At 35.4% G+C, this 27,069-nt stretch overlaps 1 protein-coding gene across 5 annotated transcripts in view; it reads left to right on the forward strand.

Annotated features, from left to right (window-relative positions):
- The window catches only part of CWF19L2 (CWF19 like cell cycle control factor 2), a 144,760-nt gene that overhangs the window by 54,147 nt on the left and 63,544 nt on the right, over positions 1-27,069 (forward strand). For 4 of the 5 annotated variants that reach the window (XM_019975527.2, XM_070803356.1, XM_070803358.1 and 1 more), the window contains 4 exons: positions 2,947-3,053; positions 11,801-12,456; positions 19,076-19,172; positions 20,965-21,057. In XM_019975527.2, coding sequence (XP_019831086.2) covers positions 2,947-3,053; positions 11,801-12,456; positions 19,076-19,172; positions 20,965-21,057 — 953 coding nt within the window. The remainder of the gene's footprint in view (positions 1-2,946; positions 3,054-11,800; positions 12,457-19,075; positions 19,173-20,964; positions 21,058-27,069) is intronic. The other variant, XM_070803355.1, reaches the window with a different exon arrangement.

Raw genomic sequence — 27,069 nt, forward strand, 5'->3', positions numbered from 1 at the left:
TTTCTCATCCATTCATCTGCTGATGGACATCTAGGTTGCTTCCATGTCCTGGCTGTTATAAACAGTGCTGCGATGAACATTGGGGTACACGTATCTCTTTCAATTTTGGTTTCCTCAGTGTGTATGCCCAGCAGTGGGATTGCTGGGTCATAAGGCAGTTCTATTTCCAGTTTTTTAAGGAATTTCCACACTGTTCTCCATAGTGGCTGTACTAGTTTGCATTCCCACCAACAGTGTAAGAGGGTTCCCTTTTCTCCACACCCTCTCCAGCATTTATTGCTTGTAGACTTTTGGATCGCAGCCTTCTGACTGGCGTGAAATGGTACCTCATAGTGGTTTTGATGTGCATTTCTCTGATAATGAGTGATGTTGAGCATCTTTTCATGTGTTTGTTAGCCATCTGTATGTCTTCTTTGGAGAAATGTCTATTAGTTCTTTGGCCCATTTTTTGATTGGGTCGTTTATTTTTCTGCAATTGAGCTGTAGGAGTTGCTTGTATATTTTTGAGATTAGTTGTTTGTCAGTTGCTTCATTTGCTATTATTTTCTCCCATTCTGAAGGCTGTCTTTTCACCTTGCTTATAGTTTCCTTTGTTGTGCAGAAGCTTTTAATTTTAATTAGGTCCCATTTGTTTATTTTTGCTTTTATTTCTAATATTCTGGGAGATGGGTCATAGAGGATCCTGCTGTGATGTATGTCGGAGAGTGTTTTGCCTATGTTCTCCTCTAGGAGTTTTATAGTTTCTGATCTTACTTTTAGATCTTTGATCCATTTTGAGTTTATTTTTGTGTATCGTGTTAGAAAGTGTTCTAGTTTCATTCTTTTACAAGTGGTTGACCAGTTTTCCCAGCACCACTTGTTAAAGAGATTGTCTTTAATCCATTGTATATTCTTGCCTCCTTTGTCAAAGATAAGGTGTCCATAGGTGTGTGGATTTATCTCTGGGCTTTCTGTTTTGTTCTATTGATCTATATTTCTGTCTTTGTGCCAGTATCATACTGTCTTGATGACTGTGGCTTTGTAGTAGAGCCTGAAGTCAGGTAGGTTGATTCCTCCAGTTGCATTCTTCTTTCTCAAGCTTGCTTTGGCTATTTGAGGTTTTTTGTATTTCCATACAAATTGTGAAATTATTTGTTCTAGCTCTGTGAAGAATACCGTTGGTAGCTTGACAGGGATTGCATTGAATCTATAAATTGCTTTGGGTAGTATACTCATTTTCTCTATATTGATTCTTCCAATCCATGAACATGGTATATTTCTCCATCTATTTGTGTCCTCTTTGATTTCTTTCATCAGTGTTTTATAGTTTTCTATATATAGGTCTCTAGTTTCTTTAGGTAGATATATTCCTAAGTATTTTATTCTTTTCATTGCAATGGTGAATGGAATTGTTTCCTTAATTTCTCTTTCTATTTTCTCATTATTAGTGTATAGGAATGCAAGGGATTTCTGTGTGTTGATTTTATATCCTGCAACTTTACTATATTCATTGATTAACTCTAGTAATTTTCTGGTGGAGTCTTTAGGGTTTTCTATGTAGAGGATCATGTCATCTGCAAACAGTGAGAGTTTTACTTCTTCTTTTCCAATTTGGATTCCTTTTATTTCTTTTTCTGCTTTGATTGCTGTGGCCAAAACTTCCAAAACTATGTTGAAAAGTCATGGTGAAAGTGGGCACCCTTGTCTTGTTCCTGACTTTAGGGGAAATGCTTTCAATTTTTCACCATTAAGGATAATGTTTGCTGTGGGTTTGTCATATATAGCTTTTATTATGTTGAGGTATGTTCCTTCTATGCCTGCTTTCTGGAGAGTTTTTATCATAAATGGGTGTTGAATTTTGTCAAAGGCTTTCTCTGCATCTACTGAGATAATCATATGGTTTTTATTTTTCAATTTGTTAATGTGGTGTATAACATTGATTGATTTGCAGATATTGAAGAATCCTTGCATCCCTGGGTAAAGCCCACTTGGTCATGGTGTATGATCTTTTTAATGTGTTGTTGGATTCTGATTGCTAGAATTTTGTTAAGGATTTTTGTATCTATGTTCATCAGTGATATTGGCCTGTAGTTTTCTTTTTTTGTGGCATCTTTGTCAGGTTTTGGTATTAGGGTGATGGTGGCCTCATAGAATGAGTTTGGAAGTTTACCTTCCTCTGCAATTTTCTGGAAGAGTTTGAATAGGATAGGTGTTAGCTCTTCTCTAAATTTTTGGTAGAATTCAGCTGTGAAGCCGTCTGAAACTGTAATCAGAAATCTTCCAGCAAACAAAAGCCCAGGTCCTGACTACTCTTTGTAGAAATCCAACTCGGTTTTCATCCTGGTGTGTGAGATTGTCTCCTGATATTACATTTAGAAATAATTCTCTCCTTTTTTTCATTTTTATGTAACTCTATAATAGTGATAAATACTATTTTGATAAAATGTAATATTTGTTATATTTATCTCCTCTTATCCTCATTCTCTTAGATTCCAGTTTTTTTTAGGGTCATTCTATTTTTTATTTCTTTTTGTTTTAAATATTTATTTTTAAAATTTGTGCTGAGTGTTGCAGCAGTCTTTGATCTTCATTGAGGCATGCAAACTCTGAATTGCAGCATGCAAAGTCTTAGTTATGGTGTGCAGTATTTTTAGTTGCGGCATGTGAACTCTTAGCTACAGCACGTGAGATCTAGTTCCCTGACAGGGATCAAATTTGGGCCCTCTGCATTGCGAATCTAGAGTATTAGTTAGTGGAGCACCATGGAATTTCCCAGTTGTTTCTTTTTGTTTTTCTTTTCTCATTATTGCAAAACTGTGCCTTACATATATAGGCACTCAAATATATGTTGAATTTTAAATGCACTTATGATTTTTATATGTTCAAAGAATAATGTACAATACTGTAGTAGCAGTTATAACCACATGAAAAATATAACTGACATTTAATTTTGCAATTGAATTTCAGTAGAAGATGGTGGTTTAAGCTGGCTAAGGAAGTCTTATCAAAGAATGAAAGAACAAGCTGAGAAACAAAATAGAAATTTTGAGGACATTGTAGCTGAAAGATACGGGGTAAGTCTTGGTATTTAGGAGATAAATATTATTTTCAAAGGTATATGGAAATTGACTTTAACTTTGTTAGTGTTTTGTGCTAGGATACCTTTTTTAATTGACTCTATATTAAATTTCATTTCTAACTGTCTTCAACTGCTGAAGCTGTGTTTTGCATTTCATTTTTAGATAAACCTGTGCAGCATATTTAAATATAAAATTTAATGAATATGAAACTTAAGTAAGGACAGTTTAAGAATGTATGTTTTTAATGTAAAAGTAGCATTTTCTTGTTGTGAAGAAATTTCAATAGTATAGGAAAGCCTCCATAGAATATCTTTTGATATAAGTACTGTTTGTTTTTGCTTTTAGAAAGTGATATTTATTCATTTTTCTTCCAGTTTTATTGAGATATACTTGACATACAGTACTGCATAAGTTGAAGTTATGCAACATGATCTGACTTAAAACATGGCATGATTACTGTGTATGTGTGTGCGTGTGTGTGTATAAAACAATGGAATAATGAAGCAATATATTTTAGAACCAGCTCCCCCATTCACAATGTGTGAATAATCTTTCTGTTTCAGTAGCTGTTGATGTCCTGTTTTTTAAAATTTCAGTAGAAAGAGGTTTAGAAAGGAGTAAACAAAAAGTGAGAGAATTATTATTGGCAGAGACATTACTTTGCCAGCAAAGGTCTGTCTAGTCAACGCTATGGTTTTTCCAGTAGTCATGTATGGATGTGAGAGTTGGACTGTGAAGAAAGCTGAGCACCGAAGAATTGATGCTTTTGAACTGTGGTGTTGGAGAAGACTCTTGAGAGTCCCTTGGACTGCAAGGAGATACAACCAGTCCATTCTAAAGGAGATCAGTCCTGGGTGTTCTTTGGAAGGAATGATGCTAAAGCTGAAACTCCAGTACTTTGGCCACCTCATGCAAAGAGTTGACATCAGAAGAGACTCTGATGCTGGGAGGGATTGGGGGCAGGAGGAGAAGGGGACGACAGATGATGAGATAGCTGGATGGCATCACCGACTTGATGGATGTGAGTTTGATTGAACTCCGGGAGTTGGTGATGGACAGGGAGGCCTGGCGTGCTGCGATTCATGGGGTCGCCACGACTCGGACACGACTGAGCGACTGAACTGAACTGAAGAGAATATATGTTAATATTTTGATATATATATATATAATTTTTTCCTCATTATTATATAATTTTAAAATACACTGTGTTACAAAAGTAGGCTTATGGACTGGGCTTCCCTGGAGGTTCAGTGGTAAAGAATCTGCCTGCCAATGCAGAAAACCTAAGACACGCAAGTTTGATCCATGGATTAGGCAAATCCCTTGGAGCAGGAGATCGCAACCCACTCTATTATTCTTGCCTGGAAAACTTCTATGAACAGAGGAACCTGGAGAGCTTCAGTTCTGGGATCACAAAGAGTCTGACAACAGACATAGCATAAACTTACAGTTTACATTGTTTGTTTCACTTGCACAAGCAGACATAGTTGGATGCCAGTAAATACATACATTTTAATGATATCTTAATATTTATAAATATATTTATATGGTGGAGGTGATGGAATGCCAGCCTAGCTATGTAAAATCCTAAAAGTTGATGCTTTTAGGATTAAAAGATGCTTTTAGATTAAAGTGCTGCACTTAATATGCCAGCAAATTTGGTTCTTCTGCAGTGGTTAAGAACTGGAGAAGATCAATTTTCATTCCAATCCCAAAGAAGGGCAATGCCAAGGAATGTTCAAACTACCGTACAGTTGTGCTCATTTTACATGCTAGCAAGGAATACTCAGAATCCTTCAAGCTAGGGTTCAACATACATAAACCAAGAACTTCTCAATATATCAGCTGTACTTAGAAAAGGCAGAAGAACCAGATTACCAAATTGCCAACAGTCACTGGATCATAGGAAAAGCAAGAGAGTTTCAGAAAAATATCTACTTCTCCTTCACTGACTACACTGAAGCCTTTGACTGTGTGGATCAAAACAAACTATGGAAAATTCTTAAAGAAATGGAAGTACCAGACCACCTTACCTGCCTCCTGAGAAACCAGTATGCAGGTCAAGAAGCAAGTTAGAACCAGACTTAGAAAAACAGACTGATTCCAAATTGGGAAAGGAGTACATCAAGTCTATATGTTGTTACCCCGGTTTTTTAACTTAAATGCAGAGTACATCATGTGAAATATCTGAATAGATGAGTCACAAGCTGAAATCAAGATTGCTGGGAGAAGTATCAACAACCTCAGACATGCAGATGATACCACCCTGATGGCAGAAAGCAAAGAGGGAAGAGAAACTTGATGAAGATGAAAGAGCAGAGTGAAAAATCTAGCTTAAACTCAGCATTCAAAAAACTAAGATCATGGCATCAGTTCATGGCAAATAGATGGGGAAAAAATGAAACCAGTGACAGACTTTATTTTCTTGGGCTCCTAAATCTCTGTGGAAGGTGACTGATGCTTGTTCTTTGGAAGAAAAGTTATGACAAACCTAGACAGTGTATTAAAAAGCAGAGACATTACTTTGCTGACAAAGATCCATATATCAGACCTATGGTTTTTCCAGTAGTCAAGTATGGATGTGACAATTGGACCATAAAAAAGGCTGAGTGCTGAAGAATTGGTAGTTTTGAACCATGGTGCTAGAGAATACACTTAAGAGTCTTTTGGACTGAAGAGAGTCAAAACAGTCCATCCTAAGGGAAGTCATCCTTGAATATTCTTTGGAAGGACTGGTGCTGAAGCTGAAGCTTCAGTATCTTAACTACCTGATGCAAAGTTCTGACTCTTTGAAAAAGACCCTGATGCTGGGAAAGGCAGGAGGAGAAAGGGACGACAGACGATAACATGGTTAGATGGCATCACCTATTCAATGGATATGAGTTTGGGCAAACTCTGGGAGATGGTGAAGGACAGAGAAGTCTGGTGTTCTGCAGTCCGTGGGTTGCAAAGAGTTGGACATGACTTAGCGACTGAACAACAACCCATTATTTATTTATGTTAGTGGAGAGATGTTTATATGTTTTTATTTTTTCCCTGTTAAACAGCACTGTGATGACCATCTTTTCCAATGAATGTTGTGTACTTACCTGGTTATTTTCTTAAAAGAATTACTATAAGTGGAATTGCCAATTAAAGGATATGGATACTTGCAGTGAGATTTACATTGCAAAATTTCTCTGTAGAAGGATTGAAGGAATTACACTCAATAAAATTACTTTTTTTCCTATGATTTTCAATAGTAGTATTATGTTTTCTAGTCTATGCTGCTGTGATTGGTAAGCAGATTTTTTTTCTTTGCCTTTATTTTTATCATTTGTTCACTAATCAAGTGGATTCTTTTTTTCATGTATTTTTTGCCATTTGATTTGATTAATTGTAGTATTTACTCATTTGGGGATATTGACTTAAGACCTTTTAATAAATCTTCCTGTTAGTTTCATGTTTTCTTTGTACTTATATTTGCTATGGTGCTGCTGCTGCTAAGTCGCTTCATTCATGTCCGACTCTGTGTGACCCCATAGACAGCAGCCTATGAGGCTCCCCCATCCCTGGGATTCTCCAGGCAAGAACACTGGAGTGGGTTGCCATTTTCTTCTCCAATGCATGAAAGTGAAAGGTGAAAGTGAAGACGCTCAGTCGTGTCTGACTCTTAGCGACCCCATGGACTGCAGTCACATCCATACATGACTATTGGAAAAACTGGACTACTGGAAAAACCATACCCTTGACTAAATGGACCTTTGTTGACAAAATTTTATCTCTGCTTTCTAATATGCTGTCTAGGTTGGTCATAACTTTCCTTCCAAGGAGAAAGCGTCTTTTAATTTCATGGCTGCAGTCACCATCTGCAGTGATTTTGGACAGTATGAAAGGCAAAAAGATTTGACACTGAAAGATGAACTCCCCACGTCAGTAGATGCCCAATATACTACTGGGGAAGAGTGGAGAAAGAGCTCCAGAAGGAATAAAGAGGCTGAACCAAAGCAGAAACAATACCCAGCTGTCAGTGTGTCTTGTGGTGAAAGTAAAAGCTGGTGCTTTAAATAACAATATTGCATTGGAATGTTAGGTCCATGAATCAAGGTAAATTGGAAGTGGTCAAACAGGAGATCACAAGAGTGAACATCAAAATTTTAGCAATCAGTGAACTAAAATGGTCTGGAATGGGTGAATTTAATTCAGATGACCTTTATATCTACTACTGAGGACAAATCTCTTAGAAGAAAGGGAGTAGCCCTCACAGTCAATAAAAGAGTCCGAAATGTAGTACTTGGTTGTAGTCTCAAAAACAACAGAATGATCTCTGTTTGTTTCCAAGGCAAACCATTCAGTGTCACAGTAATCCTAGTCTATGCCCCCAACCACTAGTGCTGAAGAAGCTGAAGTTGAGCGGTTCTATGAAGACCTACAAGACCTTCTAGAACTAACACCCAAAAAAGATGTCCTTTTCATCATAGGGGACTGGAATGCAAATGAAGGAAGTCAAGAGATACCTGACATAACAGGCAGGTTTGGCCTTGTAGTACAAAATGAAGCAAGCAAAGGATAACAGAGTTTTGCCAAGAGAATGCGCTGGTCATAGCAAACACCCTCTTCCAACAACACAAGAGATGGTGGACATGTGGTGGACGTCACCAGATGGTCAGTACCAAAATCAGAGTGATTATATTCTTGGAATGGAAGATGGAGTCAGCAAAAACTGACTGGTTCAGATCATGAACTCCTTGTTGCAAAATTCAGACTTAAATTGAGGAAAGTAGGGAAATCCACTAGGCCATGGGTGTATGACCTAAATCAAATCCCTTATGAGTATACAGTGGAAGTGACAAATAGACTCAACGGACTAGATCTGATAGAGTGCCTGAAGAACTATGGACAGAGATTTGTAACATAGTACAGGTGGCAGGGATCAAAACCATCCCCAAAAAAAAGAAATGCAAAAAGGCAAAATGATTGAGGAGGCCTTACAAATAGCTGAGAAAAGAAGAGAAGTGAAAGGCAAAGGAGAAAAGGGAAGGTATACCTAATCTGAATTCAGAGTCCCAAAGAATAGCGAGGAGAGATAAGGAAATCTTCCTAAGTGAACAATGCAAAGAATTAGAGGAAAACGGTAGAAGGGAAAGACTAGAGATCTCTTCAAGAAAATTAGAGATACCATGTTTTTCCAGTAGTCATGTATGGATGTGAGAGTTGGACTATAAAGAAAGCTGAGCACTGAAAAATTGATGCTTTTGAACTGTGGTGTTGGAGAAGACTCTTGACAGTCCCTTGGACTGTGAGGAGATGAAGCCAGTCAATCCGAAAGGAAATCAACCCGGAATATTCATTGGAAGGGCTGATGCTGAAGCTGAAGCTGTAATACTTTGGCCACCTGATGTGAAGGACAGACTCATTAGAAAAAACCTTGATGGTGGGAAAGATTGAAGGCAGCAGGAGAAGGGCACGATAGAGGACGAGATAGTTGGATGGCATTACCGACTCAGTGGACATGAGTTTGAGCAAGGTCCAGGGGATGGTGAAGTACAGGGATGCCTGGCATGCTGCAGTTCTGGGGTCACAAAGAATCAGACAAGACTGAGTGACTGAATAACAATATTGAATTTTCTCATCCTAAAATACTGGTTATTCGTCAGTTCAAATTTTCATTTATTCTTTTCAGTGCATTTCTCCATTTGTTGTTACATATATATCCTTATCCTCAGTATATTTTTTATTTTTTTCAAGTGTATGTTGAATCTTTCTTCCTTTATGTTTTCTGACTTGACTGGTATTAGTCTGCCCATTTTTTTTTAACTCTTGTCATTACATCTATAGCTCTTTTAAACTGGCTTATCTGGGAAAATAGTTACATGGAAATGTTGATTACTTTTTCCTGCTCAGTGTTACAATATTTAGACTTTCTTGTATTCTTGAAATAGAATTTCAGGACTTAGATATAGACACCTTTCTTCTGTGTTTAAGTGCATTTAAGATGAAGATTGTCATGTTTAAAAAGTATCTTTGCATTCACAGTTTATTGAAAGGTGCTTTTTTGTTAATTTGCTTTTAAATTAGGAGTGGGTATCTAATTTTTATGAAATAACTGTTTTGATATCCTTTGAGATAAAATTATTTTTTTTCTTTTGTTAATGAGATGAATTGAACATATTTTCTATCTTCAGGCCATTCTTGGATTCTTTAACTCCTATTTGATCATGGCATTTACTTCAATATACTACTGAATTAAATTTGTTAATATTTCATTTTGCATTTATATCTTTATATATATATATTATCTTTATTTTTCTTTTTATCTTTTAAGGGTTATTGTAAGTTTATTTTTGAAACTTTGAAGTTTTATATAATTTCTTAATTCTCTGGAACAGTTAAGAATCAAAGAGTTAGGCATTTTGACATAATGGTTAAAAACATTCACTGTGTAGTTAAATAGTCTTGAATTTCAATATGAGGTTTGTTACTCTTGCTGTGTGATCTTAAGCTTCATTTTTATTTTTCATTTTAAAGACACGATTATTAGGATCATTCTCATAGAATTGTTGTGAGCACTAATAATAATTTGAATGCTTTTCATCTGCCAGCTACTGTTGTATTACATCATGTATAATTAAATTTATTTAATAGCCACAATTGTACTATTATATTTATTTAGTAAATGGGGAAACTGAAGCAGAGTTTAAATAACCAAGATTATGAAATTCATGAATAAATTTGAACCTAGACATTCTATGTAGACCCCATTTAAATGATCCAAAAGTGTAGTACAATAAGCACTGGATAAATTGTGTCAGCTACTGTTTTTGTTGTTTTTGTTATTACCATATTTTATTGAATTTTAGAAGCCACTGATTATAAAGACATCGTTAATTTATGTATCAGCAAGAAAGAAAAAAGTTGCCTATGAGACAATGCTTAAATTGTGAAAATATCCCCCTTTACTGCCATCATTTTCATTCTGTTCATGTTGTCATTAAATTTAAGAAACATGTTAAGCCTAGATTTTTAAAATAATTTGATAAAATATAATGGATTATCCCTGCCTCGTCTTAAGGTAATGACTTTCCATCTCAACTCTCAGATTTTATGGAAAGATTTTAAAGTTTTAATTACAGTTTACTATAAGTTTAAAAAATATGCATGTTATCCTTGACAGTTGTATTCTTCACAACTATAAGAACAGTTATTTAGACTTAACCATTACATTTGCCATTTAGTTTATGACCTGAATTCCTTTTTTCAAAGATACCTGCCCTAATTCATTTACGGTTTGGCTTAATGATTCTGAGTAATTTCTCCCCTAGAATTAGTAAGTAATGTACTTTCTGATATGTTGCATTTCGGAAAATGCCTTTCTTCTGTACATGTCAAGGAAAGATAATTTGACTGAATTGAATTCTTTATTTAGAATTATTACCTTAGAATTATTTTTCAAAATTTCATCTTGACTTCATTATCTTCTAGCACTTAGTAAAAAGTTGTTAACAGTCTTAACTTCCTTTCCTTTGTTGGCAGAATGTTGTTTACCTAACTCCCGTTTGTTTACTTGTTCACATTCACTCCTTCCTCTGATCTGATCTTTGTGAAAAATTTATTTTCTGCATGAATTTTGAGACTCAGGAATTAGGATTTTTTAATGTATGAGTTTCTGTATGCTTCACTTTCTTCCTTCCCCCTGTTGGATGAGACCTTTGGATCTAGAAAATTAGCTGGGGCAATTTTTCTGTTAGTGCTTCTACTGTCTTTGGTTTTTCCTTCTGAAAGTATATGCATGTCTGTAGAACTACATGTCCATGTGTCTTTGCGCTATAACTTATGTTTGTTTACCATCTTTTCCCGAGTATAGCAAATTCCTAGGCTAGTGTTGAGTTCGCAGATTCGGATTCAATACTTTCTGTCATTCTACTCACTACCTGCCTATCTTAGAACATAGTTTTCTTTGTCTTTCTTGCTCTTGAACTGCTCTTCTTTTCATAAGAGTCTGTTTTGTTTTAGCAGTTACATCTTGAATCTCACTGATAGTAGGAAATACCTTTTAAAATATTATGTTTTTACTGATTTCTGAATTCTGTTTTGTTTTAATGCTGGGTATTTGGTCTAAATGGCTTCTTTTGAGCTCCCAGAATTTTTTTTATTATTTGGTAATTTTTCTTGGATTATTCATGTTTTTTAAAATACTCATTTTATAGTGATGTGTTTCTTTGCTCCAGCTACCACAACACAGTTCCACAGACTGGGTGACTTAAACAACAGCAATTTATTTTCTTACAGTTAAGGAGAATCGAAGTTCAAGATCAAGATGTTAGAGGGTTTGGTTTCTTCTGAGGCCTTTCTTTTTAGTTCATAAGTATCTGCCTCCTAGCTCTGTCCTCACATGGGGTTTTCTCTGTGTGTACTTATCTCTTTGTGTGTCCACATTCTTCTGATTACAAGGATAGCAGTCATACTGGATTAAAGCATAACCAAGTGACCTCATTTTAACTTAATCAGCTCTTTAAAGATCCTTTCTACAAATGTCACATTCTGAGGTTCTGTGGGTTAGGGGTTTGACATATGACTTTGGAGGGGGTACATATTTCAGCCTATGTCATTTAGGATGATTGTATAGGTCTTTCATTCCCCCTTTTTAGGTTTTTCTTTCATTGTACTACATGACATGTATCATGACACAGTGGCATGTGGAGTACAAATCATTGAGCCATTTTTAATTTTTAATATCTTGTTGAATTTTTCCTCCTTTCTAGTCAATGGAAGTATTTCAGTTGAAATTAAAAGAAGCTGAAAAAGCTGCATTTACAAAAGAAGATGGTAGACGAGAACGATGGAAGAAACCAACAGACTCAGATAGAGCACACAGTAGTCAAGAAAGTGGAAAATCAGACTTGGTAAAATATAGTAAAAGTTCAAGAGGTAGATATAATACAACAGATATTGCAAACAGTATCACTAAAGATAAGTTTAGTCGTGATGAAAAAGATGGTAGATCTGTGTTTTCAGAAACATATAGAAGAGAACCCAGTCCAAGGAAAAATCAAGAATTTTCTTCTCATGTAAATTTAAAAGCTAAATTCTTAAGACCCTCTGATGATGAAGAAGTGTCATTTCATAGCAAGGACAGAAATTTTGAACCATCTAGTTCATCTTCAGCGGTAGTTCCTCAAGATTCTGTGCATTGTGGTTTTCAAAAATCCACAGAGAACAGTGAAGAAAGTTTATCATGCTGGAGTCGATTTGGGAGGGGAGACAGGAAACATTCAAATCAAAAGCCACTAGAAACCAGTCACAGTGTTGACCCTGGATACGTTTCAGAAGATGTGAGAGAAAAGTCACAGGAGGAAGGCTTGAGAGATGACTATATGACAAAAGAACATCTACAGGACACAAAATCTTCGCTTGCCAGGTATTCTGTCCTTTGTTTTCTAAACCAGTAAATGAATACTAAGGTCCAGTGGATTCAAGATACTGAACTGTACTTTTAGAGCATCAGTTACTGATTAGATATGTTATGATTTTGTTTCTTAAATTTGATGTAAGAGATAAGATATGCACCTTTAACAGTTCAGTAGTTTCATTTTATATATTGTATTTCATTTCAGTTTATTTAACAAAAAGCTGAAAGATGAATTCAGTAGTGAATATTTCCTCAAAATTTGTTGCTTTTTTGCAATCTATAAAGCTAAATTTATAGATTTAGCTTTAATAGTTCTTATAAATGGATACGCTACATAAAATATTTTGGTAGATTTTGTTCAGTTCAGTTCAGTTCAGTCATGTCCGACTCTTTGCGACCCCATGAACTGTGGCCTACCAGGATCCTCCATCCATGGGATTTTCCAAGCAAGAGTACTGAGATCCTTAGGGGAGAAAATTTGAGAATAAGTAGTAAGAAAAGAATTAAAGGATGGGATCTATGAACACTGTCATCAGGCAAAGAATAATTGCAGTATACTCAAAGTTTCTGAAATGTGATTGGATTGGAGCTTTTTAAATTACACTTTCCTCAAAAGTTTGAGCCAGAGTTTGTTGTGGGTGTGTCTGTGTATGGATGTGTGTTGTAAAAAGAATACATTTAAGTGGGAAAATAGGATTTGCTTTTCAGAAAATAATTTTGACGAGGGCTTTTGAAATATAGCTGTAACCCTGAAAAATGAGAAATGCTTGTACTTTTTTCTTTTTATAGGATAGTTGCAGATGCCATGGTGATGTTTTCTTCAGAGCATATGCTTGCCATTATAAATGCTTAGAGTCTTCCATTATAAATGGAAGAGTCTGTCCCTGCTGTTTGTTGCAGAGCAATGTCTTTACTGTGTTATTAACGATAATATATTCTTTGGTCATTGATGCCCAACAACTTTCATTGTAATGTCTTTATTTGATACCTATTACTGTTCTATTATGTGTTGAATTATCTGTTAATATTGAAAATGCCAGAGATACTCAGAATTCTTGTGTATCGTCATATTTATCCTGTTCTACATTTCTACACTAATAAACAATTCTGTTAGAAATTATACCCCTTCCACAACCCCGTCAAAACAACAAAAAAAGGAATGTTTGGAGTACAAATTTTAGGACCATGAACACTGCCTATTTTAAAGGTCTCTGAGATTTCAGTTATCTTCTTGAAACTTGTGAGTTTTGGTTGGAGTCCGCATACCTTCTTGGGTGCTGTCTCTTGATTGATTCTTTGTATACTGAAAAGTGAAGAGAAAATGAAAGTTTCTCAAAAACAGAGAAAAGTGATAAAAATGACAAAGATGTGCCTTTGGGTAGGCAGTAATAGAGATCTTTGGCAACTTAATCAAGAGTATTATCATTGTAAAAGAGGATTTATAAACCAGATTTCATGGACTAAATTATGACTGTGGATTATGATATAATAGAGATAGAGAGTATATGTGGGAGACATGGGTTTAACGAAGTGCCTCCCTCACTCCCATATTTTTTAAGGTGCAGAAACTTGAATATGTTTATATATTAGTGGAAAAGACAGTATCAAGTTTGAAAGAAGCTTAAAATATAGAGTGATGATAGATGGGATAATTCAGCAGGAATTCAAAGTTAGTGTATATGTATGTATGATACAGTGTACTCATGCAGGTAGGATTATCCTGAGTGCAAATGTTAAAGAAGAGGAAAGTGTGGCTGTGGATGTGGGTGATGGGAGGTAACTGTAGGAATTGCTTTTGGGGGAGGGAGTATAGTAGTTGTGGGTCTTGGGCTTGCCCTCAGGGCATGTGGAATCTTCCTGGACCAGGGATCAAACCTGTGTCCCCTGCATTGGCTGGTGATTTCCTAACCACTGAAGCACCAGAGAAGTCTCCAGTTTTTCTTCTAAAGTCTAGTCCCTCTGATATGTGTTTTGCTACTTCTTTTGATTTCCATGCCTTCAGCTTTAGTCTGTATGTGCCTCTGGGTCTGAAGTGGGTCTCCTGAAGACAGGATATATACAGTTCTGGTTTTTCTATCCATCCAGCCAGTCTGTGTCCAGCAAATGGAACCTTCCATTGTACACAGGCTCCGGATTATGCAGGTTCAGTAGCTTCATTGCATTGCCCCATAGCGTGTGGGATCTTAGTTTCCTGAGCGGGGACTGAATCCACATCCCCTGCATTGCAGGGTGTATTCTTAACCACTGCACCTCCAGGGAAGTCCCAGCAGCATACATCTTTAGCTTATCTACCTTCAAGTGGTATTATGCCACTCTTGTAAGAACTTCATAGTAGTTTATTTACATTTCTCCCCATCCTGTCCTTTCTGTTAGTATTTTCATACATTTTACTTATACTTGTTATAAACTCTTGTTATTATTTTTCTTTAAATAGTTATCTTAAAGAGACTTAAGTAATAAGAAACAAGTATATATTTACCCTTGTAGTCATCATTTCTGTTGCTCTTCCTTCCTTTGAGTTGATCCATATTTCAGTCTAGTATAATTTTTCTTCTATCTGAAGGCTTTTCTTTAACATTCTTTCAGCTTTTTATGTCTCTTCATTTCACCTTTTTTTTTTTACATTTTAAAATTTATTTTAATTGATGCATAATTATAATATTGTGGTTTTTGCCATACATTAATATGAGTCAGCCATAGGTATACATGTGTCCCCTCCTTCTGAACCCCCTGCCCACCTCCCTCCCCACCCGATCCCTCCAGGTTGTCCCAGAGCACCAGCTTTGGGTGCCCTGCTTCATACATAAAATGCGCACTGTTGTTTCTTTTACATATGGTAATGTATATGTTTCAGTGCTGTTCTCTCAAATCATCCCACCATCTCCTTCTCCCACTGAGTCCAAAAGTCTGTTCTTTTTTTGTGTGTGTGTCTGTAATTATTTTATTTTTATTTATTTATTTATTTTTTAATTTTAATTTTATTTTTTAACTTTACAATATTGTATTGGTTTTGCCAAATATCGAAATGAATCCGCCACAGGTATACATGTGTTCCCCATCCTGAACCCTCCTCCCTCCTCCATCCCCATACCATCCCTCTGGGTCATCCCAGTGCACCAGCCCCAAGCATCCAGTATCATGCATCGAACCTGGACTGGCGACTCGTTTCATATATGATAAATATATGATATTATACATATTTCAATGCCATTCTCCCAAATCATCCCACCCTTTCCCTCTCCCACAGAGTCCAAAAGACTGTTCTTTATATCTGTGTCTCATTTGCTGTCCTGTACGTAGAATTATTGGTACCATCTTTCTAGATTCCATATACATGATTAATATATGGTATTTGTCTTTCTCTCTCTGACTTCACTCTAAACAGGCTCTAGGTTCATCCACCTCATTAGAACTGACTCAAATGCATTCCTTTTTATAGCTGAGTAGTAGTCCATTGTGTATATGGACCACAACTTCCTTATCCATTCATCTGCCGATGGACATCTAGGTTGCTTCCATGTCCTAACTATTGTAAATAGTGCTACAGTGAACTTTGGGGTACATGCATCTGTTTTAATTCTGATTTCCTCAGAGTATATGCCCAAGAATGAGATTGCTGGGTTGTATGATATTTTTATTTCTAGTTTTGAAAGGAATCTCCATACTCTTCTCCATAGTGGTTATATAAGTTTGCATCAGTGTAAGAGGGTTCCCTTTTTGCCATACCCTCTCCAGCATTTATTGTTTAGAATTTTTGATGATGACCATTCTGACCCATGTGAGATGATGCCTCATTGTGATTTTGATTTGCATTTCTCTAATAATGAGTGATGTTGAGCATCTTTTCTTGTGTTTATTATCCATCTGTATGTCTTCTTTTGGAGAAGGCAATGGCACCCCACTCCAATACTCTTGCCTGGAAAATCCCATGGACGGAGGGGCCTGCTAGGCTGCAGTCCATGGGGTCGCTAAGAGTCGGACAGGACTGAGTGACTTCACTTTCACTTTTCACTTTCATGCATTGGAGAAGGAAATGGCACCCCACTCCAGTGTTCTTGCCTGGAGAATCCCAGGGATGGGGGAGCCTGGTGGGCTGCCATCTATGGAGAAATGTCTGTTTAGGTCTTTTGCTCACCTTTTGATTAAGTTGTTCATTTTTCTTGTATTGAGCTTCATGAACTGTTTGTATATTTTGGAGATTAATCCTTTCTCAGTTGTTTTGTTTGCTATTGTTTTCTCCCATTCTGAGGGCTGTCTTTTCACCTTGTTTATAGTTTCCTTAGTTGTGCAAATGCTTTTATGTTTAATTAGATCCCATTTGTTGATTTTTGTTTTTATTTCCATTATTCTGAAGTGAAAAAGATACTTTGACTTGATATAGAATTCTAGGTTGACAATTTGAAGCACTTTAAAAATATTGTTACTCTCTTCTTGCTTATGTTGTTTCTGATGAGAAATCTGCTCTTCCTTTTTTTCTCTGTGCATAAATGTCTTTTTTCCCCCCTATGGCTGCTATAAATTGTTCTTCGTTATTAGTTTTGAGCAGTTTGATTATGATATGCCTTGATGTGGTTTTCTGGTTTGGTTTTTGTACTAGGAATTCTCTAAGCTCCTTGGATTTTTAGTTTTCACTAACTTTAGTAAACTTTGACCTTTGTTTCTTCTGTCTCCCATTTATTTCAGGGACTCCAGTAATATGAATGATAGGCTATTTATGGTTGTCCTATACGTCTCCATTGTTCTTTTCTGTTCTGAAATTCTTTTTTTCTGTGTGTTTCATTTTATATAGAAGTTAGGCATTGGAAACTAGTGTTTCAATTAAATTTTTTTCTTTTGCAGTCTAATCTCTTTTAATCCTATTCAGTGTAGTTTTTATTTTGACCATTGTAATTTTCACTTGTAGAATTTAAATTCTAATCTCTTTTATGTCTGAGTTGTCTCTTACTTTTCAACCATGTGGAATAAATTTATGTTAACTTTCAATGTCCTTGTCTTCTGTTTGTTGAATCTGTGTCAGTGCTTTGATTGATAGCTTTTTCTCCTAATTAAGGGTTTTATTTTTTTTCTAGTTTGCATGTCTGACAGTCTTTAATTGGATACTAGATATTGAGAATTTTATTTTGTTCCATGGTAGATATTTTTGCGTTCATGTAAGTATTCTTGAGTTTTGTTTTGGGAGACAGTTAACTGAATTGGAAACTGGTCCTTTTGATTCCTGTTGATATATGGCAGAAGCCAACACAATATTGTAAAGCAGTTATCCTCCAATTAAAAATAAATTTAAATTAAAAAAGGAGTTTTACTTTTTCGGTTCTAGATATATTTGTATTCCTGGAAGTATTCTTAAATTTTGTTTTGGGACAAGGTTAAATTAATTTAAAACTGGTCCTTTGGACTCTTGCCCTTAATATTTGTTAGGTGGACCCAGAGCAGCATTTAGTCTAGGGTTTATTTCCCATTCATGAAAAAGGACCTTTAATACTCTACCCACTGCTTTCATAATTATGAATTTTCCTAGTTTGGCTATTGGGACCTATTCCTATTACCAGGAATGCTGAATGCTGTTCCTCTAATTCTTTGAGATGTTATTTTCACGACTACAGGTAGTTTCTGATTATTACTCAAGGGGAACTCTCTATACTTTTCTGGAATTCTTTCACTGTGCAGCTCTCCCCTCTTTAGCTGCCTTGGACTCTTAGCTATTTCTCTTTCATTGAGGAGTCCTTCATGCTCTGCGTAGGTTCACCCTCCTTGTATTGTAGTCTCAAATCTTTCTTGTGGCAGTAAGGCAAAGTTTGTTAGGAGAACTTTGTATATGCCAGGAATCTGACCTGGGCAGGAAATTTATCTTTTCTTCTTTGAGGCTTGCACACTATAGGTTCGATACATCATCTTAGCTGTAAATTAGGTTTATGTTGTCTAATTGTGGGTTGTCATTGCAAAAGAGCACGTGGTCACTATTTTTATTCTTCAAATGTAGGTAAATGTAATTTTCTGATTATAGTTTCTTAGATTATCAGTAAGTTATCCATTGAATAAGAAGAATTTCTCTAGATGTGTAGAATTATGACCTGATTACAGTGTTAATTTTTGTTTCTTTTTTTAGAATAAGTATGGGAATATTAGGGGCTTCCCTAATAGCTCAGTTGGTAAAGAATCTGCCTGCAGTGTGAGAGATCTGGGTTCATCCCTGGGTTGGGAAGATCCCCTGGAGAAGGGAAAGGCTATCCATTCCAGTGTTCTGGCCTGGAGAATTCCACGGTCTGTATAGTCCATGGGATCCCAAAGATTTGGACACAACTGAGTGACTTTTACTTCACTTCACAGGAATATTAAGTTATGATGAATATTACTTTTATTATTTTTCTCACTGCTACTGGGTCTTTGGTCAGGTATAGGTCTTTGGTCACTGCCATTGGCCATGATGGCATTGTAACACAGTATCTTTAAGTAGTGATTTTTAGGGAAGCATTGAGGCTTTTATATTTATTATTTCTGTTTGTGTTGATTGCTTTGTGAAGGTCATTTGAAATAACATTTGAATCTTGGTGTTGTTATTTACAACAGCTTACTTGTTGTTAATATGTACTTATATTTCATATACTCTTTGTCTGTCCTGTTCAAACAGAAGTAGTCCAGGGGATGAGTCTATCCACGTCTTGAGTGTTGATGAGAAGAACAAGTTAGGAGCCAAAATTATCAAGGCAGAGATGATGGGAAATATGGTAAGGCTTATATTTTGTTCTTTTGGAGAATAATTACTAAATATTTAACTTCTTACAAGTAATTTTGGCAGTTCCTAAGCTATGGGGATGTAGCATCTTTTGACAATAATGCTGCTTATTTATTCTTTGAAGAGAGTTCTGAGCACTCTTAAGAACAGTATTGTCTACTTCTAAGTAAACTAGTCAAATTTTTGAAATTTATGATTTTAGGGAACTAAGTGCTTTTAAATTTTCTTTTTAAGTTGGATATTTGCTTTATTCTTCTTTTTATAACTTACTGAACATATTTGAGGGAAATACAGAAATGTCACTGTCTTCCTTCACTTTTCAGTCATATTTTATTAATAATGTGTTACTTTCTTAAATTCCCTTACTTAGGAACTTTAAAATTGAGCTACTAAAAAGAATGGTTAATTAATTTTTTCAAAATTTTAGGCAACATGTTTGTGCCTGACTGGGTTACATGCTTTGTGTAGCTCACTTAATTCCCATGATAATGTTGTGATTTGAGACTTAACCTGAGAATTGAATAAAAATGAAATTATTTGGTAAGAGTGGCATCTATCTATTTATTATTATCACATTTCTCTTATACAAAATACATGTTACACTGCACATGGCAGAATGGCAAAGTCAGACAGCTTTCTGTGTCCTGAAAAAATTGATTCTTTTGTGGTCATATGTATATAAACATCTCAAATCCAAATAAAAGTCATCTTAAGTAGTCTTCTGTTTTGTTGCACTATCTATGTGACACTCTGTAGTAGAACAAAAAGTGAACAAACCTGATACTTCTATTTTTATCAGTGTGTATCTCTAATAAAAATCATATCTTGCATATGCTGCACTCTCTCTGAATCTGATCCTTAATGACACTGAACTTAAGCTCAACCCAGAAATTAGTAAGCGAGACAGACCACCACTAACAGCAAGAAAATAACATTTGTGTTTTGAAAGCACAAATAAATTGGTTAAAATAGTGAAAGGAAGGTAACCATGTTAGGAGATTAACATATGTTAAAAAAGTGTTCTGTGTTCATGGAACCACTGCAGTGGAGAAAACTGTCTTTGCTTGTCATAGTATTCTATTCATTTAATTTATTTCATTGTGATTTATTGTTTTATATGTTAGTATTTTTTATACTAACATATAGATTTTATGATTTTATACTAACATATAGATTTTATAGATTTTATACTAACATATAGATTTTATAGATTTCCTAGAATAAAAATGAAATGCATTCAGTTTTTATATAAGTTACCTATCAACAGTAAATAAGGTATTATTTTAAATACTATGATGGCTTTCTTTTTATAAATAACTGAAATTCTGAGCATTGGAAGTTTATAGTATCTAAGGAATTATAAAAATTCCCTTCTTAAGGATATGTATTTCTTTTATCTTCTCTTAAATATATGTCCTTGTAATTATTTACTACCAAAATATAAACAATTTCCATGAATATTTGAGAATTTTGTAAAACAGATGAGTTCATTAAAAAGTAATGCATTAGACTCAGTGGGTAAAGAATCCACCTGCCAATGCAAGAGATGCAGCTTTGTTCCCTGGTCCGGGGATGATCCCCTGTAGAAGAAAATGGTAACCCACTCCAGTATTCTTGCCTGGAGAACCCCATGGACAGAGAGCCTGCCGGGCTACAGTCCAGGGAGTCACAGAGTTGGGCATGACTCAATGACTGAACATCATCATCATCATATGAATTTGAAATATTCTACAAATGAATTAAACTATATATCACACCTGTTTTTCTTATCTTTTCTATTGAAGGAATTAGCTGAACAACTTAAAGCCCAACTTGATAAGGCAAATAAATTCCAAGACACTGTAACACAGACGTCATCAAAAAAATCTAGGGTGGAGGTAAGTAATAACAGTTTGATTATAGGTAGCCAATTACTTTGTGTAATACTTGTGCTTGGCAGTGGTACTATTTAATGTTAAATGTGTCTGTATCTCTTACTGATGTGTTTGTATATGTTTATGGTTGTTTGCTTGTTTTTAATATTTATTTTCATATGTATTCTCTTATCTTATACCATTGTGTCCTGATGGACAAAAGCCTATGTCTAGGGTCAAGGGGGCCTGGTTTTATTCTAGGCTCTGCCATTTACTGACTGACCTAGCACAAGTCAAACTGGTCATTAACTTCTTTCTGTCCAGAATGAGACACTTGAATTTGGTATCCCTCTCATGTAAAATATTTTGTTCTAGGATTCGTTTGCCTATCTATTGGTCAATAAAACAGATAAAAAACATCTGTCTTTGCAGAGTATTATTTGAACAGGAAGAGAAAGATAATAAACTGATAAAGATAATAAACTATACAGCATAGTAGAAAGTTACATATCCTAAGCAGGGTAGAGGGAATCTTGAATGTCAGGTATGCTGTATGTTTATGTGTGTGTGTCTTGGGGTGCATAGGCTAATTCTCATTAGAAAAGTGACGATGAAGCAAGGACTTGAAGTAAGTTAAACAGTGATCTCTATGTATCTGAGTGAAGAGCACTGTGGACATAAGGAACAGAAGATTGGATGTGTGTCCAGTATTTAGACAAAATAGCAAGGAGACCAGTGTTGCTGGAGTGAAATGAGTGAAAGAGAAGAAAGTGGAAGATCCAGATTAGAGAGTCTGTGGGAGGCCAGATCATGTTAAGCTTAAAAGTTAAGGAAGTAGGTTTTTATTCTGGGTGAGAAGTAAAGCTGTTTCAGATTTTTGAGCAGAAAATGTATTTTGACAGAACCATCCTGGCTTTTTTGTTAAGAGTAGATTGAAGGAGAATAGGGCAAACATGGGGTCTAGTTAAGCTTTTGCATTAATACACATAGGAAAGAACAGTGAACTTGACTAAGATAGTAGCTGAAGAATGTTTGAAGTAATTAGATTTTTTATATGCATAAATGTTTTCCGTGTATATTTTGAAGGAGAGCTGACTTGATTATTGTGATGGTTTAGATGAGAGAGGAATATGAATTAGTGTTGAGAATCTTTGTATCCATAGTCATCAAAGGTATTTTCTGTTTTGGCAGTGTCTTTGTCTGGTTTTGATGATCAGGGTGATGGTGGCTTTATGGAATGAATTTAAGAATGTTTCTTCCTCTTCAATCTTTTTGAAGTGTTTGAGAAGGATCACTGTAAGCTCTTATTTGTGTATCTGGCAGAATTTCCCAGTGAAACCATCTGGTCCTGGACTTGTTTTTTGCAGGAAGGATTTTTATTTTTACAGATTTGATTTCAGTTCTAGTGAAATTCATCAGTCTTTTCCAAATTACTACTTTTTTGTTCAGTTTTGGTAGGCTGTGTGTTTCTAGAAACTTGTCCAATTCTTCTAGGTTGTACACTTTGTTGGCATGTAATTGTTCATAATATTTTCTTTTGGTACTTTTGTATTCTGCAATATTGGTTGCTATTTCTCCCATTTTATTTCTTATTATTTGCGGGGGAGGGGGGGCGGTCCTCTCTTTTCTTAAAGTTCTTGGTCAGAGATTTGTTGATTTTGTTTATTCTTTAAAAGAACCAGCTCTGGGTTTTATTGATATTTTTCTATTTTTTAAAACATCCTTTATTTATTTATTCTCTGACCTTTATTGTTTCCTTCCTTATCCTGTCTTTAGGTTTTGTTTGTTTGTTGTGTAATTCTTTTAGGTGGCAAGTTGCGTTCCTTATTTGTGATTTTTCTTGTTTTTTGAGAAAGGCTTGTATTGCTGTGAACTTCTCTGTGCTTTGGCTGCATCCCATAGATTTTCTACGGTTGTGTTTTCATTGTCATTTATCTCAAGATATTTTTTAACTTCCTCTTGATTTCATCATGACCCTTAGTTTTTAAGTAGTATGTTGTTTAGTCTCCATATTGTTTTTTTCCTAGTTTCTCACTCAGTATTTGATTTCTAGTTTCATGCAATTGTGGTCAGAAAAGATGCTTGAAATAATTATTATACTCAAATTTCTTGAGGATTATATTGTGTCTTAGTTTATAGTGAATTCAAAAAGAATTTGTATTTTTTGTTTGTTTGTTTTTACATAGAGTCCTGAAAACATAAATGACGTTTAAGTGTTCTATTGTATCATTTAGAATCTCTGTTGCCTTATCATTTTTCTGTTTGGAAGATCTGTCCATTAATAGGAGTTCTGTATTAAGTCTCATACTATTTTTGTATTCCCATCATTTTCTCTCTTTATGTCTGTTAGTATGTTTATTACTTTAGGTGTTCCTATATTGGTTGCACATATGTTAATGAGTGTAAAGTCCTCTTCTTTTATAGATCCTTTTATTATTATATGGGCTTCCCTTGTGGATCAGTTGGTAAAGAACCTGCCTGCAGTGCAGGAGACTTGGGTTCGATCCCTGGGTTGGGAAGATCCCCTGGAGAAGGGAAAGGCTACCCACTCCAGTAGGGGTCGCAAAGAGTGGACATGACTGAGCGACTTTCACTTTCACTTTATTATTATATAGGGTTCTTCTTAATCTCTCTTTATATCCATTGCTTTAAAGTCTATTTTGTTTGAGAAGAGTATTGGTACCCTGATTTCTTGCAGTTATGTTTGCATGAGCTGTCATTCTCCAACCCATCATATTCCATCTATGTGTGTCTTTTGCCCTAAAGTTGGTTTTCTGCAGGTAGTTTATTGTAGGCTCTTCTTTTATCATCTAGTCAGCCTTTCTGTGTCTTTTTTTTAATCTTTTTTATTGAAGGATAATTGCTTTACAGAATTTTGTTGTTTTCTGTCAAACCTCAACATGAATCAGCCATAGGTATACATATATCCCCTCCCTTTTGAAACTCCCTCCCATCTCACTCCCCATCCTACCCTCTAGGTTGAAACAGAACCCCTGTTTGCGTTTCCTGAGCCACATGGCAAATTCCCATTGGTTATCTATTTTACATATAAGTTTGCATGTTACTCTTTCCATACATCTCACCCTCCCCTCCCCTCTCCCCATGTGCATAGTTTGTTCTCTATGTTTGTTTCTCCCTTGCTGCCCTGTAAATAAATTCTTCAGTACCGTATTTCTAGATTCCATATATATGCGTTAGAATATGATATTTATCCTTCTCTTTTAGATTAACTTCACTCTGTATAGTAGGTTCTAGGTTCATCCACCTCATCAGAACTGACTCAAATCTGTTCCTTTTTATGGCTGAGTAATAGTCCATTGTGTACATGTACCAAACCTTTTTTTTATTCATTCATCTGTTGATGGACATCTAGGTTGCTTCCATGTCCTAGCTATTGTAAATAGTGCTGCAGTGAACAATGGGATACATGAGTCTTTTTCAATTTTGGTTTCCTCAGGGTATATGCCTAGGAGTGGGATTGCTGGGTCATATGATGATTTTATTCCTAGTTGTTTAAGGAGTCTCCATACTGTCTTCCACTGTGGATGCCTCAATTTACATTCCCACCAACAGTGCAAGAGCGTTCCCTTTCTCCACACCCTCTCCAGCATTTATTGTTTGTAGACTTTTTGATGATGGCCATTCTGACCATTGTGAGGTAATATCTCACTGTGGTTTTAATTTACATTTCTCTAATAATGAACGATGTTGAACAGCTTTCCATGTGTTTGTTAGCCATCTGTATGTTTTGGAGAAATGTCTGCTTAGGTCTTTTCCCCACTTTTTGATTGGGTTGTTTGTTTTTCTAGCATTGAGTTGTATGAGCTGCTTGTGTATTTTGGAAATTAATCCTTTGTCAATTGTTTCCTTTGCTATTATTTTCTCCCATTCTGAGGGTTTTTTTTTTTTTTTCCCACCTTGCTTATAGTTGCCTTTGTTGTACAAAAGCTTTTAAGTTTATTTACTTTTGTTTTTATTGCCATTACTCTGGGAGGTGGGTCCTAGAGGATCTTGCTTTGATTTATGTCATCAAGTGTTCTGCCTAATTTTCCTCCAAGAGTTTTATAGTTTCTGGTCTTAGATTTAGGTCTTTAATCCATTTTGAATTTATCTTTGTGTATGGTGTTAGGAAGTGTTCTAATTTCATCCTTTTACATATAGCTGTGCAGTTTTCCCAGCACCATTTGTTGAAGAGGCTGTCTTTGCCCCATTGTATATTCTTGCCTCCTTTGTCAAAAATAAGGTACCCATAGGTGTAAGGGTTTATTTCTGGGCTTTCCGTCTTGTTCCATTGGTCTATATTTTGGTGCCAGTACCATACTGTCTTGATGACTGTAGCTTTGTAGTATAATCTGAAGTCAGGAAGGTTGATTCCTCCATCTCCATTCTTCTTTCTCAAGACTGCTTTGGCTATTTGGGGTCTTTTGTGTTTCCATTTGAATTATGAAATTTTTTGTTCTAGTTCTGTGAAAAATGTCATTGGTAATTTGATAGGGATCACATTGAATCTGTAGATTGCATTTGGTAGTATAGTCATTTTCAGAATATTGATTCTTCCTACCAGAAACATGGAATATCTCTCTATCTGTTTATGTCATCTTTGATTTCTTTCATCAGTATCTTATAATTTTCTGTGTACAGTTCTTTTGTCTCCTTAGGTAAGTTTATTCCTAGATGTTTAATTCTTTTTGTTGCAGTGGTGAATGGGATTGATTCTTTAATTTCTCTTTCTGATTTTTCATTGTTAGTATATAGAAATGCAAGTGATTTCTGTGTATTGATTTTGTATCCTGCAGCTTTGCTAAATTCACTGATTAGCTCTAATAATTGTTTGATAACTATCTTTATCTCTAGTAATTTTCTAATACTATCTTTAGGGTTCTCTATGTACAGTATCATGTCATGTATAAACAGTGAGAGCTTTACTTCTACTTTTCTGATCTTGATTCGTTTTATTTCTTTTTCTTCTCTGATTGCTATAGCTAGGACTTCCAAAACTGTGTTGAATAATAGTGGTGGAAGTGGATACCCTTGTCTTGTTCCTAATCTTATGGGGAATGCTTTCAGTTTTTCACCATTGAGAATAATGTTTATATGGCCTTAATTATATTGAGATAGGTTCCTTCTATGCCCATTTTTTAAGTAGTTTTAATTATAAATGTGTGTTGACTTCTGTCAAAGTCTTTTTCTGCATCTATTGAGATTATCATATGGTTTTTATCTTTAAATTTGTTAATATGGTGTATCACATTAATTGATTTGCATATATTGAAGAATCCTTGCATCCCTGGAATAAACCCAAGTTGATCATGGTTAATGAGCTTTTCGATGTGTTGTTGAATTCCTTTTGATAAAATTTTGTTGAGGATTTTTGCATCTATGTTCATCAGTGATATTGGCCTGTAGTTTTCTTTTTTTGTGTTGTCTGGTTTCAGGGTGATGGTGCCCTAGTAGAATGAGTTTGTATGTGTTCCTTCCTCTGCAGTTTTTTGAAAGAATTTTAGAAATCCTTCTAATGCCTATCCAGGCATTAGCTCTTCTCTAAATGTTTGATAGAATTCTCCTGTGAAGCTGTTTGGTCCTGGGCTTTTGTTTTTGGGGAGATTTTTTGGTTACAGCTTCTATTTCAGTGCTTGTAATTGGGTTGTTCATAATTTCTATCTCTTCCTGATGCAGTCTTGGGAGGTTGAACTTTTCTAAGAATCTGTCCATTTCTTCCAGGTTATCTATTTTATTGCCATATAGTTGGTCATAATAGCCTCATAATCCTTTGTATTTCTGCATTTTCTGTTGTAACCTTTCCTTTTTCATTTCTAATTTCGTTGATTTTATTCTTCTCTCTTATTTTCTTGATCAATCTGGTTAAAGGTTTGTCAATTTTGTTTATCTTCTCCAAGAACCAGTTTTTAGTTTTATTAATCTTTAGTGTTGTTTCTTTCATTTCTTTTTCATTTATTTCTGCTTGGATCTTTATAATTTCTTTCCTCTGCTAATTATGAGTATTTTTGATTCTTTTCCCAGTTGTTTTAGGTGTAA

This window comes from Bos indicus, chromosome 15 (assembly GCF_029378745.1).
Source record: "Bos indicus isolate NIAB-ARS_2022 breed Sahiwal x Tharparkar chromosome 15, NIAB-ARS_B.indTharparkar_mat_pri_1.0, whole genome shotgun sequence".
Taxonomy (NCBI): Eukaryota; Metazoa; Chordata; class Mammalia; order Artiodactyla; family Bovidae; genus Bos; species Bos indicus.